This window comes from Alligator mississippiensis, chromosome 7 (assembly GCF_030867095.1).
Source record: "Alligator mississippiensis isolate rAllMis1 chromosome 7, rAllMis1, whole genome shotgun sequence".
NCBI classification, from domain to species: domain Eukaryota; kingdom Metazoa; phylum Chordata; order Crocodylia; family Alligatoridae; genus Alligator; species Alligator mississippiensis.
The window spans coordinates 82,576,441-82,594,316 of record NC_081830.1 but is presented as its reverse complement, the minus strand read 5'-3'; the positions used below and the strand labels follow the sequence as shown (position 1 = coordinate 82,594,316).

The 17,876-nt window shown below is 44.9% G+C and overlaps 1 protein-coding gene across 10 annotated transcripts in view; it reads left to right on the top strand.

The window, feature by feature from the left end:
- Positions 1 to 17,876, top strand: part of MCF2L2 (MCF.2 cell line derived transforming sequence-like 2) — a 261,747-nt gene that overhangs the window by 128,104 nt on the left and 115,767 nt on the right. For all 10 annotated transcript variants that reach the window (XM_059731182.1, XM_059731185.1, XM_059731181.1 and 7 more), the window contains 2 exons: positions 9,912 to 10,015; positions 16,178 to 16,266. In XM_059731182.1, coding sequence (XP_059587165.1) covers positions 9,912 to 10,015; positions 16,178 to 16,266 — 193 coding nt within the window. The remainder of the gene's footprint in view (positions 1 to 9,911; positions 10,016 to 16,177; positions 16,267 to 17,876) is intronic.

Below are 17,876 nucleotides of genomic sequence, written 5' to 3'. Positions count from 1 at the left end.
ATTTCCAGTGGGATTTGTCGAGGCGTTATGGACGGTGGAATATCTGTCTCTTGAGTGTGATAAGAAAGAGAGACAGCATGAGTCATAGAGAGTCTCAGAATCGTAGGGAAGTAGGGCTGGAAGGGAACTTGAGAGGTCATCTAGTCCAGCGTTTCTCAACCCGTGGGTCACAACCCAAAAGTAGGTTGCAAGAATACAAGAAAGGGTCACGAACAAACTTTAAAAATGGAATCACTTTTAAAGCAGAAAAACATGGGAAACCACCGGTCTTCCCTTGCAGGCTGGCAGTGTCCCAGCCTGCCAGGGGCTGCTTGGGGCTCTCCCATGCCCTACACCTCCACACACCCAACCCCTGCCCCACACACTGGGGGGCTGGGGTCTAGGGGTGGGGGGCACTGGTTCGGGACTGCCCACTGACGTTTACAAACAGGTCCTGGTACAAAAAAGGTCAAGATCCACCGATCTAGCCCAGTCTCCTGCTTGACAAGGAAACAAATGGTTTCTTCCAATTATCGCAGTGCTTGAGACATGTTTGATGTGCCGCCTCTGTTTTTACAGGCTGCATTTCAGGATTAAACAAGATTCCTGTACAAAGCTGCTCAACTGCTGTAAACTGGCATAGATCCACTGAAGTCAAGCCAGAGATTATCGAACATGTTGGGAAGGAACGCAGGAAGTTACCAAGTATTATAGGCTGAGCTGTTATTACCGACTGTACTTAACATGGCCTGACCCTTCCCTTTATGAGACCCTGTTTTCAGCTGCTTGTACTTTTGCCACACTTGAACACTCTGGGGTGACATTTTCCCTCTGGCCAGTTGACGGTCTATGGCTGAACTTGTTTTGGAACGTTTCAGCAAAAATAGGTCAGCATTTTCTGTGAACAAATGGATGATTTGGCCATGTAAAAAAAGAAAAAAGATCTCCCAATATATAGTAGAGAAGATACAGCACTTCTGTGCTTCAGCAAAAGGGCTGGAAATTGTCAGGCTGGGGGAAGGGATTGCTTTTGCAATTGGGAAGTCCTTTCTGCTCTTCCTTCTCGAAATGTCCAAATTTGGTCAGACTTTTGAGAAGAATCTCGGTTCACACCTATTCAGCAGAAACTGGTTAAACTTTGGCAGCGAACTGTCCTAAGATTCCTTTCCTCCCTGCCAGCAAATATCTCTGGAGCCCACTGACAAAACTCATGTCTCATCTTCCTATAGTGCTGGGCCACCCAGACAGGAAAGCCTGCCTCTGGTGTCGAGGGCTCTGTTACCTCTTGTAGCACAGGTCTGTGGTGAGGACGGAAGAGGGAGGTCTAACTGTTCCAACCCTGCCGATGACCTATGTGGTTGTCAATATGATGCCTCCTAATAGAAATTTTGCTTTTTAAGTATTTTTTTTTAAAGGAAATGTAGAAAACTATACCCCAAAAACCCTTCAGTAAATGGCTGCAGAGTCAAGCAACCTCCCTGATCATTTGAATATACCAATATATACTACATGATACTAATTACTGTGAAAATTAAGATCTCAGGAATCTCAAATCAAGCTGTCCAAAACAGCAGATCCGTTTGCACTTAATTTTCATGGTTCACTTTCCCATCCAAAAGTGACATTGGCTGGGATGATCTACGTGGGGGTTGAACTAGATGACCTCCTAATTTTCTATGATTCTACGATCTAAAAGCCATACCTCGTCCTAGAGAGGTATTGCAAAAATAAATCAAGGGCTATTTGTGAAGCATCCCGATTCCAGAATTGCAAGCAACACAGAGAAACCCATGTGAAATCTTTAGAACAAGTTTGCATAGTGCAGTCAATAAGGCCTGAGGTCACCCACTGAATAATGAGGATAAATCCAAATATTGAATAAATTGTGTACTAACCACTGATATGGCGCATGTGGCAGAGTTCAACAAATGGACCAAAAGAATAGGCAATCCTGTAATTAATGATGGTTTCATAAGGCATTCATCCAAGAAGGCTGCTCTGATAATCTCCTTGTGTGCCTCTGAGGGCTTGCCTTTGCAGCTATAACATTCTTTGAATGCGGTGTGTCTGCGTGGTATAGAGATGCAAAATGCTGCTGAGATTCAAGTTGGGAAGTCGGGAGAATCTCGGCAAGCTCACTAAACAAATGATACATATCCCAGCATGTCAGATGCAAAATAGTGACTCATACTAAAGGTGTCTTGGAAAGTGGATTGGAACATTGATTTCCTTTGGGAGAACACAGCTGGAAGCTTTTCAGGCCTTTAAATAATAAAACCTAAACAAGCTCCATCTCACTGGATCCCTTTTTGGCATTCCTCACACTCACTAATGCAGAACGCTGACTAATGATTAACATCTGGACTGAGGATAAAAGAAGGATATGCTGCAGAAGAGACAGGGAGAAACGCAGCAAAGAGATTAGTCGACTCAGGAAAGGCAAACAGATGTGAATTCCATTAATGGCTCTTGGGAAACACTGATTTTTACACATCAAAATATTTATATCAAAAAGAGAGCACGAGGGAAAAAGATGCTTTTCAGTTTTGCAGCCACAGGGCACGTATCACACAGCAAAGTCTGTGTAAAACTATCATTTTCTTTTAGAAGACTTATCTCATGAAGGGTCATAATCTGCACTCCTTTTATGGGTGAAGTCTCCATTGTTCTCAGTAGCGTCGAGGTGATGTTGCCTTGAAGGTCCAGGAGAGATGCAAAGGCAAGAGTTCTTGTGCGTGGTATCTTTTATTGGACAAACTCTATGGTTGGTGTAGATATAGGCAAGCTTTTGGGTATCACAGGACCCTTCCTCAGGCCCCCAAACTATGATACCCAAAAGCTGTACCAACCTTACAGTTGGTCCAATAAAAGATATCACTACATGTGCAATCAATTCAAAGCAATAAACTCCAGTGCTTATTGCTGTTTGAATGTGCTCCCAGGAGTGCAGCATGTTGAGCCGGGTCAGAGCAGCTCTGGCTGGCAGGGGCCACGAGGGATTAGCGTGCCAGCCTGGGACTGCTCCCCCTGGCTCAGCGTGCTGCAGAAGGGCTGGCTGGGGCACAAGGATGCTTCAGCATTGGGCTAGCCGGCAGGCAGCCCCCACCCTGAAGCACCCTCATGCCCCAGCCAGTTTACTCCAGCCTAATAGGGGTGCATGTGTAGATACCGAGACTTTACTGCACAGCTAATTGCTCTACTCCTCAGTAAATGTCTCTTGTAGATGTGCCCACTGTGTAGCATCTTATTCCTTGAAATCCATGGAGCTGCTCAGAGGACCTCTAGGCACTTGTGAAGGGATTCAGATCTGGACCTTAATATCCTGTTATTAAGCCAAATAATTATGTTATTATTAAGAGCAATTCCTCTTGCTGGCCCCACACACCACTCAGGCATGTCGAGACTGCAGACACAGGTTATTTTCATGGGACTCAAAGAGCCAGATCATAGCTCTTCCTATGGAGGAGCAGAGCGGGGAGAGTGTGCTCTTTTACACTTATTTATCATTTCCTGCATGCACTGAGCCCCTTCGTCTCCCACTCCGCAGGATATGGTGAGGAGCGAGTAGAGTCTGGAGTCTTCTCCACCAGCGGTCCACGAGGATGCATCCACTGGCTGCATCACAACTTACTTCCTCCCCATATAACTCTCTGAGCAGAGGGGAAAGGGAAGAAAACATGAGTACAATGGTTCTCACCAAAGCTTTGTGATCGCTGCTATATTATTCAGCACATGTATGACTGGTTTAAATTAAAATTGTCCTGGGTTCAGGCCAAGAGAATGAAACAGGCCTGAAAAATATCACCAATTTACACCCATTATAAGGAATGAGGAAACAGGGGAGATGTAGGCTAGATATTAGAAAGCAGTTTCTGACCATGAGGGTGATTCAGCATTGGAAGAGATTACCTAAAGCAGTAGCACTTGAAGTTTTCAAGTCCAGGTTAGACAAAAACTTGCCTGGGACAGTTTTGACAAAAATGATCCTGCCGTGAGCAGCAGGTTGGACTAAACCCCGTTTTTCTATGATTCTGTGATTTTTTTCTGGCAAACTTTTTGGGTTATTCTTTAGCAACAAGTAGCTGGCGCAAAGCTTTTAATAACAGCCATTTGGAGTGTAAAGTACAATGATATTACTAAAGGGCTTGAAATCTGTAACCTTATCAGATACCATATTATGGTGTATAAAATGCAGGCGAGTCCCCCCAAGAAGGTCTTAAACAAAGTAATGTAGCAAAATTATTATACTTAATTTTAATAACTAGTTATTAGTGCATCTCTAACTAGCAATGGGAGAATGCATTTAATATGCGATGTGGGTTGCACCCACACCATTTACTTCCCACATATCCATTTAACAGGATGTCACATGGGCCGTAGCAGTGTGCCGATTGGGCGGCAGGTTGCAAACTACTGGGCTAGAGCACGTCAACTGATCGGAACGTAGTCGATTACGTATCAGAAGACTTTCTGTTCTGAATCCACACAGTTAAGCTGGTAGGGGCAGATGCAGCTCTCTGAAGTCAAGGGACTGGCTTTAAGTTTATGGTACAGTATTCATTTCTTCCATCTGCTCCTCCTGCTTACACCATCTTAAACTACAGCAGTGCATCCACTATGGAGTTAGCAGTCATAGCTGACTGCAAGGAGCTGGGAAGTCAGAGGGCAAACCGTGGTGAGATTTTTAATGAACTTCTTACCTTTAAACTACACGTCCCCTGCTCTCTTTTCTGACTCGGTTGGAACTGCTGGAGTCTTGAAGTCAAGGGCAAGATCTTTGAGCCATAACCAATTTCCTCCCCCCCAGGATTTTTTAGGAGTGTTAATCATACCTTCTCAGGGAAACAATTAGCCCAAACTAGTTGAAACTGGATGATTCTATTTGAGGCACAACTCGGGTTTCATAAAATTAATTCCTTCCCTTTATGTTCTTCTTTTTTTCATACAAGGGACTTTAGAAAAGGAATACAACGTAATCTGACTCCAGCCCAGTTCATCTCAGCAGGGCCCTGTACTGCGTACTGTTCCCGAGATCGATTTTCATGAAGCGCACTTGACCAAAAAAGAAATCGCTTTTTGATCACGTCGCAGCTTCTCACAGGAAGGTGTTTTGATTCTTCTGAAACTTTTTTTTCATGACAAGACAGTTGTTGCATCTCTACAAAGAGGGGACAAAAGGGCAGATCCTGGCCTGAACTGAGAGACCTTGGGTGTGAAATGTATACAGGCAGACAGCAGAAACCTAAGGAAATAATGTTGTTCCGCATAAAAGGCTGCTTGATCATTGCCCCGCAAGGAACAGCAACTGTCGAATGCAGCAACCTGTCCTGTGCACAATGCACTATATCCCATTACAGAGGGGCCATAACCCCTTTTCACAGGTTGAGACTTCTTGCCCAGCTGGGCCTTTCCTGTAGACTCTCTACTGATCTTCTGCTCCACTCCTCCCTGGCTTTGCTCATTCCTGTCCCCTAGAGCCTCCCTTATGCCCTCTGTGGCTCCCTATCCCAAGAAGATTTTGATATGTGGCTTAGATTCATAGATGTTAGATGTTAGGGTCGGAAGGGACCTCAATAGATCATCAAGTCCGACCCCCTAGAGTAGGAAGCATGGCTACCCCTCCCATATTCTCCAGAGCACGAGAAGGCATCTGGTTGGAAACGGGCTTCAAAAATCCCAACTCAGTCTTGTAATACAAAGATACACAAAACCCCAAAAGGACTCGGCAGCCGAATCCCAGCTCTGTCCTGGGAACTGTTCATTTTGTCCTGGGACAGCTCATTTTGTCATCAGGACCATCCCTCAGCCTTCCAGGAAGAAGAGTGGACAGGACTCAGTAGGAGCTGTAGGGCTGCAGCATCTTTGAGCTTTAGATACAGCTTTATACTGGGACAGCAAAATATGGAGAGAATAGCATAACGAAGGTGGAGGTGGGGGTGTGAAGAAGGCACTGATGTGTGGGGTGGACACTTATGTCTGTGCAACGCGACAGCAGTGGGCACTAGACTAACCTGGGAGGAAGAGCACGACAGCTCTGCTGGCTGGTGACCTGGTCGTTCCGAATAGGAACCCATACCGAAGCAAGCGTGGTGCCAGGGGAGGCATACAAAGTCATGACATTTAAAGAAATAATACGGAATATTGTAGTAATACAGGTTAACTCCCTTTCTGGCATGGCATGACGACATCAGCAGGAACTTGTCAGCCATCTTTCCAAGCAGTACTTCTTTCTCTTCTGGCAGAAAGGATCAGCTTCTTGAATTTCCCGGGTCCTCGTCTGTCATGAAATGAGACGTGGGTATCCCCTCGGCAATAACATCCACATAAACAGCGACATCTTCCTCTTGGTGGAGTTCTTCCAGAGGCCGTGGTGTCCATAATGGTGCCCTAGAAAGTATATCAGCTGCCTGTAACTCTCCCAGGAACGCATACAATATTGTAGGCGAATTTCAGCATCCCGACGCAAAATCCCTGGATTCTTGGTGGGAGTTCATCAAGACATTTGTCTCCTAACAGGGACATGAGTGGCTCATGATCCATTTGTACAGTAAAAGCCAGGCCAAGGAGGAAAGTTCTACATCAAGCACATGTACATGCAACTGCTACTGCTGCTTTTTCTATTTGTGCCTAACGAGTTTCAGGTGGATCAAGCACTCAAAACTAAGGCAATATGGCCAGCTTCTTGATGTTGTTGTAACACACCATGGGATGTCCATAGGATGAAGCATCTGCTGCAATACGTGTTTCTCACACTGGATTGTATTGGGCTAGTATCAGGGATCAGCTGAGTATTGATTTGATCTAATTGAAGGCCGATTGTTGTAGTAAATCCCAAAGCAGAGCAGGTTTTCTCTGCATTTGTGAGAGGCAGCGATATCAGAATTTCATCAGCCTGACCCCCCCACTGAGTAGATAAGAGTACCTACTGGGTGAGGTTCAGACTCTTTGTCCAGATCTGACATTTCCCTGAAGTGATTAAAACATCTGCTCCATCGAACCTACATTCCAGGGGTTTGGAAATCGAACTGTTCTGGTGGTGTAACTTTAGCTGGCTGCATCGTCTCCGTGGCCAGCCTCTGCCCTGAGCTGGACTCAGCTGCCACTGGAGTTTGGTCTATCATTTAGGAAACATCCGATTGCCGACTGATATTTGTGTTCCTGTTGGTGGCAGGGTTCATCTGCTCCTAACACCATGGGAGCAGACAGCAGTTACATTGATCAAATGATCGCCCCCTGAAAAGAGCTTTAAAGCTATGCTGTGATGCACACGCAAGGCTACACAGCACTTTTAAAGTGACTGAACATACAACAAATTAACCCTCATCAAATGAGGGTTAAGATAAAGGTGCTCCACTCTGGAGTGTCTTAGAGAACTTGTGTTCCCTGGGGTTAATTGATGGGGTAAATCAGGGCTGGGCTGACGTGCCCCCACCGCTGTCTGCAGGAAGGGAGCGGGAAGGGGAGGGAGCTGCCAGCTGGGGTTTGCCTGGCCTGAGCTGGAAGGGGGGGCAGGTGGTTTGGAGTCCCCCTGCTATTTTGTGGCTCCCTGCCATGCCCCCACCTCCTCAGTGGTAGGCAGGCTCGATCCCACCACTCGCCCCCAACCCAACAGGTGAACATCTGTTGGGCTGGGGGGAGGCGTGCGCTTTGACTCATGGCACTTTACGTAAAGCACCATGAGTTAGCACATGGGGTGCTGACAGACGTCTACTCTATCATAGCTCAGGAAAAGGCGCGTATAGCTCTCAGAAGGGCTTTATTGCAACAATGAATTTACACCAAGACAGCTGACAACTTCCTGGGGATGCTGTCATGCCAGCCCTCAGGAAGGAAGTAAACTCTTACAATTACACATACAGCTTATGAGCCATACATCACAGTCACAAAAATAGCAGCTGTTGCCACTGTCAGCTTGGTCACCACCATCACCAGCCCAGCTGCTGCCACTGCTCCATGTGCTGCTGCCACACAGGGCACAGAGCTGCCTTTCTATGGAGAACATAAGCACTGCCATTTACTGGGTCAGACCATAGGTCCATCTTGCTCAGCATCTGTCACCCAGGGGCAGAGAGCGAATGCTGAAAGGGAGAGTGAACTGGGTATGACCAGGGCTTTTGCTAATGCTGCAGCCTCCAGCATTTAAGGTCTAGGAAGTTTGGATTCAGAGGCCGTGCCTCTAACTCCAATGCTTAAGATAGCTACTACTGCACCTTTCCTCCAAGAGGCATTTAAACATCAGCAAGCACACCCCAAAATACTAGCTTTCCTATTTCTAGGAAGGCTTTTAAGGATATTTAACTAGGAAACCTCCCCAGGGCCAGTGCTGAAGGGACTGCAGAGTAGAATAGGAGCAATATTGTTTCTTGTCACCTCTCGCTGACCTGCTTTCACCATGTCATCTGGGATCCAGATTTGTTTCCAACAGCATGTGCAACTCTGCCTTAATCTGTCTGGCATTCAGGGATAAACATGACAAATGTTTATTTTATTTTATTAAAACACAGACATTTACTGGTTGTATGAGATCATTGACTTGTGTGGGGGGAGGGGGGGAAAAAAAAAAATCAAGCTGGACAAAAGAGTAACAGAAATAATACCATGAGGCAAGCGTGAAATTAAGGTATCCCCTGCCCTCAGCACATGCTAGCTCATTTTAGTTTGGACGGCAGCCACAGGACATGTGGGCAAGTTGCTGCTGATTATTTTCCAGTAGCATCAGTTAGTTCATTGGCAGCCATAAGTTTCAGTCACTGTGAGCCAAGCTAAACAAGCCTTACACAATGGGAGCTATTGTGAAACTGTGGTCTCCTCAGGTTCATAACCATTACACAGACGGCAAAATGCATCTCGGGCCACTACATGATGACACTCTTGGGACCTATCCATGTGCTGAAACCTTACAAACAACAGGTCTTTACAGCACGGCTTTATCCCCCAGTTATAACAATAAAGATCCCCTTTCCACCGCCATCAGGGAAACCGTACAGGCAACAGCCACATTCAGACATAGGAGCCACACAAGTGAAAATGACCCGATTATAACAGGGCTGTTGGGAAAACTCTCCACATTACACTTAGGATGGTGATCAAAAGGACAATCGCCCCTGACAGAGCTTTGTAGGAAGGCATCTGATATAAACTAAGGGATTGAATGCCAAGATGCATCAAAGCACTACTCATATGCAATCCTTATTCTGCTAAAACAGTCTTGTTCCCCAAGACCATTGACATAAAGATGTATTCTGCATAGCTGCAACACTGTTTATCACTGACAAATGAAAGAGCGGGTTAGCATGAAAAAGAAAGCCTCATCAAATTAACTCCTGTTCTTCACTGAAGAGCTGGTATAAAAGTTGTGGCAGTACTCATATCTTTGCCTTGGGGGTTCAGTTCTGTCATACCCAACCGAGCATCCCTCCTGTTGACTGCCATGAAAAAAGTTTCTCTTAAATGAGTTGGGAATTCTCTGTTGATTAGAATTGAAGTAGTCTTGTTGTATCTGGAGAGTTAAATTCAACTCTCTATTCTTGGGCTTTCTAAAGGTTATGATCAGCTCACCTGTGGGTACAGACACATGGCCACCTTTACATCAGTGTCAAACTAAAGCAGATTGGTAGCATACAGCCCTGCATGGTGCAAGTCACTCTGGGAGAAAGTCACCCTACAAAACTGAACTAATTGTGCACAGGCACGTGGTGTGTTCAGAGCTAAAACCTAAAAAACTGTTGCATATGACCACCTTGCAATGATGTGCTGATCCATTCCCCTTTCTATTATGTACGACTGTGGTAACTAAACGGTCAGGCACTGGACAGTACACTTCAGGCTGAATCTTAGTTCTTACTTGCGGCGCTGGAACTTTTGGTGTTTAATTTTTTTCAGTAGGAATTAAGATTTGGACCTCTGATGTCAATCTCTCGTGTTTTCTACAGCCACCAACAGGAGATCAGCAGAAATTCCTTGTCCTCCAAAGTCCATCTCTGAAGCAGACTTGTCAAAAAAGAAAAACATTAAGAAGACCAAAGGTGGAATTAAGGTAAGAACATGTTTTCAGATTAGTTCCCGATGTTACTGTTTGGTATGACAAAAGTGACTTTTTAAAAGATCTCAAAGATTCCCTGTGCCACACTTCTACATCCTTCGTTGGTTTTGAATGTTCTTCATTTAAATGAGTATAAATACACCATCAGCAACACAATCCATTCTGAAGCCAATCTGAAGTTCCTTTGGGGAGGAACTTGCTCACATTTCATGTATTACAAGTGTGCCTTGAATACCCTACTCAAGGCACTGAGCATAGGAAAAAGGTATCATAATAAGATTCCCATTTTAGGAAAAAAAGTTCTCTTAAGCTGCAAAACACATGTACTGTTCAGTTCAGAGCCTGACAGTGTACCCATGAGGGCCAGAACCCGGTCCCTCCAAGATGCTATTTATTCAGTATATTTTTCAAGTGAGATTTCTTACCCCAAAGCCAAAAATAATCATTTTATTAACATGCATTTAACATACAAATGGCTTTGCTGCTTGTTGCTGCACAAAGGAAAGAAAGATCAGAGAAGGGAGCTTTCTAGTCTAGGTCCACAGATGGGTTTGGGGAATGTCCTTGGTGCCCAATTTATTTCAGGCTTTGAAGCTGGAGACGAAATTCATCAGTATATTCCAGAAACAGCTTATGGAGCACAGGAACAATACCCACATGCCAACTCATGTTATTAAGGAGGGCACAGCGCACTGCACCCTGTAGCAGTTGCAGTTCTTCCTTCTCTTATGCTTTTAAAACCAACTTGTAACACCGTCTTCCCTTAAGGAAAGGGAATCCTTTTCCTTAGGTAAAATACTACCTCATTATTAACCCAAAAATCACTTCGTACTCTGAAAGGCTTGGTTTGAGGCAGACTTTCTGCACAAGTGGAAACTTTGTCTTGTGTTGTTACAATTCCACCCCATTCCTCCACTACGACTGCATTTCCTCTCGTTAGCAGTAGCCACACAGATCAAGTCGTAGACCTCCACAGATCCCTATCCACTCCCAGATATAAAAAGGAATTGAAAACAAATTAAGGTGGATGCGATAGCACTTGTTGCATACCTACATTCTCCTATTCATAGCATTAGGTTTCCTCCTACAGCGTCTTCCTTTGCTCTTTCCTCAAAGTCAGGCTGCGATTTTTGCAAGCTTTCCAGAGTAGGAACGAGGCATACTTTGTACAGCACCTTGCATGTTTCTGGGTGCTCACTGGAAAAGAGCAATAGCAAGCAAGGTCACCAACTGGAGCAGTGAGGAAACATGAACAGCTGGGGGCCAGAAGGCAGTAGCAAAACCAAAAAGGGGGGGCTGGTTCATTTTATTCGGATTCTGGGCTTCTGAAAGGTGGCAAATGCACGGGCAGTCCATCCCACCACACATGCTGCTTTTACTGACTTATATCAGTTAACTTGTTCTGTACATCCGTGGGTCACTGCAGGAAAAGCTAAATCTAAAAACAACATCAAGTTGGCAATGGCAGTTATTTCTTTGTTTGTTTGGGGGGGGGGGTTGGCTTGTTTTTGGTGGGGTTTTTTGGGTTTTTTGTTTTTTTTTTAACTCCACATCTTCAAGCAGCCTCCAGCCCACCTCCAGTTCAAAACCTCTCCCCTTTGCTGCACCCAAAACCACTGACTGCTGTCCGTGTACTTGCTGTATGGCTAAGCATTTTAATGTTCCAGGAAGTAGGGATTATTCACAGACATGGGACTGTCACCCCAGCAAAGCCAGTTCCTGTTTCTCAAGCTGCTACGTAGCATGCAGAATTATGACACTGCACAGAGGCCTCCCTGGTGATGCGCTTACAACAGAACTAGTTGTAAATTGTCCTCTTCTTTCTCCTCTCCCATATCAGATTCTCTCCCACACCCATATTAGGTTTGCTCTTCCTGGAACTTGAAAGAATTGGGAGCCACTGTGGCCTCTCAGTACTTGAAGCGCAGTGATGGTACAGTAGTACACATGCACTAAAACCTAGACATTCACTAGAACGTCAAAAGGTGGGTCTTTACCCCACCCAAGCTAAGAGGCAAGTTTGGATCTGGATTGAAATTCACTTCTCACATGACTGCTAGGCACGTTCTTCCTAAGAGGCTACACAGGCATTCCTTGATCTGTTTGAAAAGTTTTCCCTATGCACAACTAGGACCGCCTGGGAAACGAAATGGCTCAGAATTGCTTTTTGGCCACCTACTAAAAAGTTAAGTCAGAGCAAACAGCACGATTTAAAAAGAGAAACTTCTTTTTAAGGTAATTAGTTGTAATCTGACTGTTCTATGTACCTACAAAAGGAGTTGTCCATTGCCAATTTTGCTATGAACTGCCCAGTGTACCACCGTACTCTCACATGCAACAAGTCTTGGAATATAACATACTCCTAACTTTTGAAAGGCAGAATGAAAAGGGCAGGAGGTTTGGGGGGTGGTCCCCAGAGTTATGGCTACATAGAGAAAAGACAGAGCCTAATCTTCAGTTAGCTCACTCTCCCTTTCCTGCTCAACTTGAAGACAGGTCTTCATAGGTGGATCTATGATTTTGGAATGAATTAGTCTCTCCCAGACTGTGAAACAGGAAGAGAGACTGGGAGCAGCTAACAGAGTAAAGCTGTGTTAAGAAAGGTTAGCTTGAGTAGTTGAACAATCAGGATCGTTTAAAAAAGGAGAGACAATCATTATCACTTCTGGAATGAAGAACAAGCCATTAAGTCAACTGACTCCCTTAGCTTCCTGAAAAGCAGTACAACAGCTGCTGCACTGTGGAGCAGCAATCAATGCAGGGTGCTTCTATCCTAGTCAGTAAGTCAGCTTCACCACTGAGTACATGCACTCCAGTTTTTTGTTTGTTTGTTTGTTTTTTGGGGGGGAAAGCTGATTTGGGAGGAGCGAGATGTGGGTTGTATACATGAAAAATGCAGTATTGCCTAGCATGGCATTGGGGAGCCTAGCTGTTGGAATACACAAATGGTGGGCAGGACAACAAAGCATGTGGCAGAGCATGTCCCTGGCTAAATAGCTTTGAAATGAAGTTGTCTCATGAGAGGAAGGAGCCATCAGGCCATCTTTCTGCCTATGCTCAGAACCAAGCCAGCATCACTGCCTAATTGCCAGGATTGGACGTGCCCAGAACAGGAGCAAGTAGATGGGACTTGGTTCTGAGCTGCAGTCCTGGGCTGGACAGAGGGATGGTCGAGATGTAAACGTTGTCAGTTTTTACCAGCCTGACCCTCTGCTGGATTGACTGACCTAAAATAGAGCCACGGGCATGGCAGCTAGGGGTCATCACCCTTACGCTGAGTGGGCATGGCCAGGATTTACCCCCTGCATTGATATCCAGATAGAGAGAAGGGTGCACACATACTTTAACAGCTCTACAGCCATGCAAACAAAGCCAAGAGCACAGAAGGTGCTGTTCCCCATTAACAGGCACGCCTTGTAAAATTTTGACCACTTCAGTGATCACATCTACTTAGAGGAGAGGAAGTATGTTTGGTAAAACAATGAGTTACAGTAACCGGTTAAAAGTTTACTTTTGTCAAAACTGAAGCTACAGAAATAGGAAATACCACTTGACAAGGCTTTCCCCACAGTTTGCCTATCAGTCAGCGCTCTCTCCTCTAGAAGTGCTGCATCAGTTACTGGGGAACTAACTACCTTGCTGTGCGCAGACTGCAGGGGCAGGTGCAGTGCCTAGATCCTTGTTTGCCAGTTTAGGCCTGACTGCATCTGCTCCCATGGATCACCCTAGTGGCTTTAAGCTCTGACATCTCTATGCTGCTGGAGAAAGGTTAGTTAAAAAAGTTAGCTCCAAGGTGGTACAAAGGCACTTCAACATGGATCAGAATCTAACCTGTGCATTACCTACATTGTCTGTAACTGAAGAATACTTCCTGGATGCATGTATCTGCTTGTCCAGAACAGCATTTGAGTGATCTCTGAGGAGGTCAAAAAGCTCTGGCCTAGCATCTTTGAAATCAAAGCCAACACTGACTAGTGTTTTATGTTCCTGTCTTTTTGGGAACAGCCATGCTACAGGGCTTTATGCATCTAGGTATGTGTGTGCGCACCTGCATACAAAGACACGTATTCATTTAGTATTAGCACTTTCTAGGACTAGCACATGCAAGAACTCCCCCTAGAGTACAGGTATCCTATTTAGTTCAGGCAATGTGAAGACTGTCTATTGGGAAATGTCAGTGCCAAAAAAGAAAAGGAAGTGCTTCCACAAATACACAAGACTTTGGCCTTCATAGAAGGCGCTCAGGAGTTCTAAGTGCAATGCAGTTAAAGGTGACTGGAAGCATTTAATCTATTAAAGCAGAAGCCAATAACATTTTACAAGACCTGGGCCAGAACAACCCAACTCTGGTCTGAGGCAGGCAGGGTGGCTCTTGCAGTACAAGAGACCAGGTAGCTGGGAGCTGTGTCTGCACTGCCCCTGCTTCCCAGATGTGATGTGGGCCCAGCAATGGGACCAGGCATCTGCAAATTGTATTTATGTTGCAGCTCCCTCCCCCACACCATTGTCCCTGCCCCTGCAGATGTCAGACTGGAGCTGGAAGGCTGGGGAGAAGCAGCAGTGGCAGCAGCCTAGGTGTTGCTGGAAGCTGCCTGGCCCCAAGCACAGCTCCTTCCTTATTACCCAGCCTCAAGTGCCAGCACTAACAAAGTCCTCCAGCTATAACCACAGATAGAAGTGATAATTTTTGCCCTATCTGACCTCTTGAAATGCTCTACAACCATGACTAAACAGAAGCGCATGGCTGCAGACCGCTTTAAAAAGGGTCCGATCTTGCAAAAATCCCCTCATTGCATGAGGATTCAGATGAAGATGCTCCAAAATGGAGTGGCTTCACTAGCTTGCATCTGGACAGCCTTCCAGCCCCGGAACTGCTTTCAGAACGGGAAATAGGGAAAGGGGGTGGAGAGAGTTTGGTCTGGGGTTTGTTTGTTTTTTTCAGCCAGTGCTGGAGGGTGGGGCAGGTGGATTGGAGCCCTCCCCCAATGCAAAGATTTGGGGGGGGAGGTGTCCCCTCCAGTGCCAGCTAGGATAACCCCAGAACAAGCTCCCTCTGCTTCCTCTCCCCACTTCCATTTTGACAACAGTACCGGGGCTGGGAGGAGTATTGCTAAAGGAGACTAGCTGCCGTCTCAGCCAGCAGCTGGATTCTCCAACCCCCAGGACCCAACAGCAAACTTCTGTTGGGTCTGGGGAGATCACTGTAACTCGTGGCATTTACAAAGCACCAGGAATTACAATGGGGAGCTGCTCTTCTGTCCTCACCTTACGTTACCAACCCTGAACTAGAGGAACAGTCTTTTCACAAGTAATCCCTGCGAATTCCACAGAACTACACCTGTACTTGAAAGCAGGTCTTGGCCAATGGTCTTTAGAAACCAGAAAGGACAAACTCCAACAGCCTGACTGTATTCCACAGTGACTTTATTGAAAGTTGATATATACACTATAGTCACCTCATCCCCAAGTGCCATGGAAAAGTGTTGTGACTTCATCTTCTAAGTCTACAGGAGACAAAGTGATAGTTCAATATGGGGAAAGCTCAAAGATTGTTGAATCACTGCGTCCTACTTTATGAATCTAAAGTAGCTGTAGCATCCTAATTAGCACCACCATACAATTGTTTCGTGCTATTCTTGTAAGAGTTACCAGGACACAAAGGGAAACAGCATGCTGGAACGCTTTGTACTGCACCACACATCTCTTTTAGAGGTTTGAAAATGATCTGCATTCAACTGAAGTAAAAAAAAAAAAAAAAAAATAATATCATACCTTGTCTTTATGATTGTTATCATGTTTGAGAACCCATTAATCAACCATGAAATACACCATGGGAGGTAAAGTAGCTTGAAGAGTTGCTCCTTATATAATAAGTGCATAGATCCATAACATGAAATCAAAGAATAAAAAAAAATTCATAAGAAACCAAGTCCTGGTACCAAGAGTAGTCGTTTTCTTAAAACAGGAAAGAGTAGAACAATTCAGAGGTAAATACAGATGCTTATAACATAACATATTCTATTCATGTTTCACATTTGAAGTTGCCATGTTATTTGCTCAGATATTTAAAGTACTGCCTATTTTTAAATAAAAAGGTAAGCAGCCAGAGAACAGCAACTGTGTCTTTAATATGTGCATGTGCTTATCTAAATTCAGATTGAAGTGATGCATGAAGCCAGTCAAGGTGGGTCCAGCCGAATCTTAGTGATGAGTGAAAGCGACGAGAATCTTTCCAGTAGGAGAAGGTAAGAACGCCGATTCATCTCCTTATTGGCCAGATATAACTTTTTCTTTTTGTGCTATATGGGAAGTAGAATGTAGAAGCCAGTAATTGCAGTATTTCCCTCTCAAGACCACCCGAGCAAAAGGTCATTCATTCTCTCCAAGATCAGATTTAGTCACTTACTAGGCAAGTCCTTCAACTACCCACCACCTTTAAAGACCATTTGGCTCCCTCTCAAAAAGACTTTCACCAGAATAAAGAGGCTGGAAGGAAGAGGTCGAGTTCAGTAAGAGTCATTTAATATTTGTTGAATTCAGAGTTAGAATTGGGAACATTGATTTTATTTTTATAGTGCTATTTCTGCATACAGCAAGTGAACTCCGCAAATTTATGCAAAAGGTTTAGTGTAATACAGACAAGAAATTAAGATAAATTTGAGTCTAACTCCTCATAGCAGAAGATGAGTGTGCACATGCGCACACACATGCAGGAGACGTATACAATATGCATCTTCATTTTTTTTTTTAAATGCAAATAGTGCTGGCCTGCTGCCTTCTCTGACTTTCCAAAAGGCTATGCCATAAAACTTGAGGATTCATTTTAATGATACTGAATCCTTAAATCACATTTAGAGCATGCAAGAAATAGTATACGAGCTAGTAGGATTGCACTCTTTAGCCCAGATCGGGAGTAGCCAACTTGTGGTACATGCACTACAGACAGTCTCTGCACGTGGTACATGGCAGATCAGGGAGGGGACAAGCAACAGTAGGACAGGAGGCAGAAAACAGTAACAGACTGGGCGACGCAAGGGGATTTGAGTGGCACTTGGGAAAGGTTGAGGACTAATTTTGACATGCCTCCCAAAGTTTAGCCCCCACTGCCTACGACAATAAAAGAAACTGAGTTAGTTACCCTTTCCTCCCACCCTGTTCTCATTGTAGTGTAGTTGCAGACTTGTTTTGTATATCTAGATATCCCCATCCACAAGTGTGATAGCACAGGGCTCAGCAACTAGTGGCCCATGGGCCAGATCCAGCATGCAGCAACTGGATCCAGCCTGCAGCAGTTTAGGGAATTGGCAGAACACTTGAGCCCCAGCAGCAGTGGAAGAAGCATCTCCTCCTAGGCTCCCGTAGCTTGCTGTGTTTAATTTGGTCTCTGCTGCACCAGGATCATAGCACCTGCCTATTATTTAATACCCGCATAGTACCTGCTCATTGCCAGGGAGGTGTGGGGCTAGGACCTTCAGTGCGGCCCCCACTCCTCCAGGCCACAGGCAGCAGCTTGCTGTGGCAAAATGTTGGTCAACCCCTAGTCTAATGGGTTTACAATTCTCATCGGAAATAACCCAGACTTTTCCCCTACAAGTACTAAAAATGCTTTTCTGGTTAAAAGGTGTTGGTTTTTTTCTGACTTATGAAACATTAAACTGGATCACTGTACTGACACTTAAAATTGGAGACTGATTGATTTATGTTCCCTGTGTATACAACCACAAAAAGCATGTCATTAAGTGTCACATTATAAGGTTACTTCCTGAATTCCAAGTTGCCATCCCCTCCCTTAATAGAAGTGCAAATCCCCTATGCTGCATGTAGCTTTGCAGATGAAGATAAACCCGTACTGGAG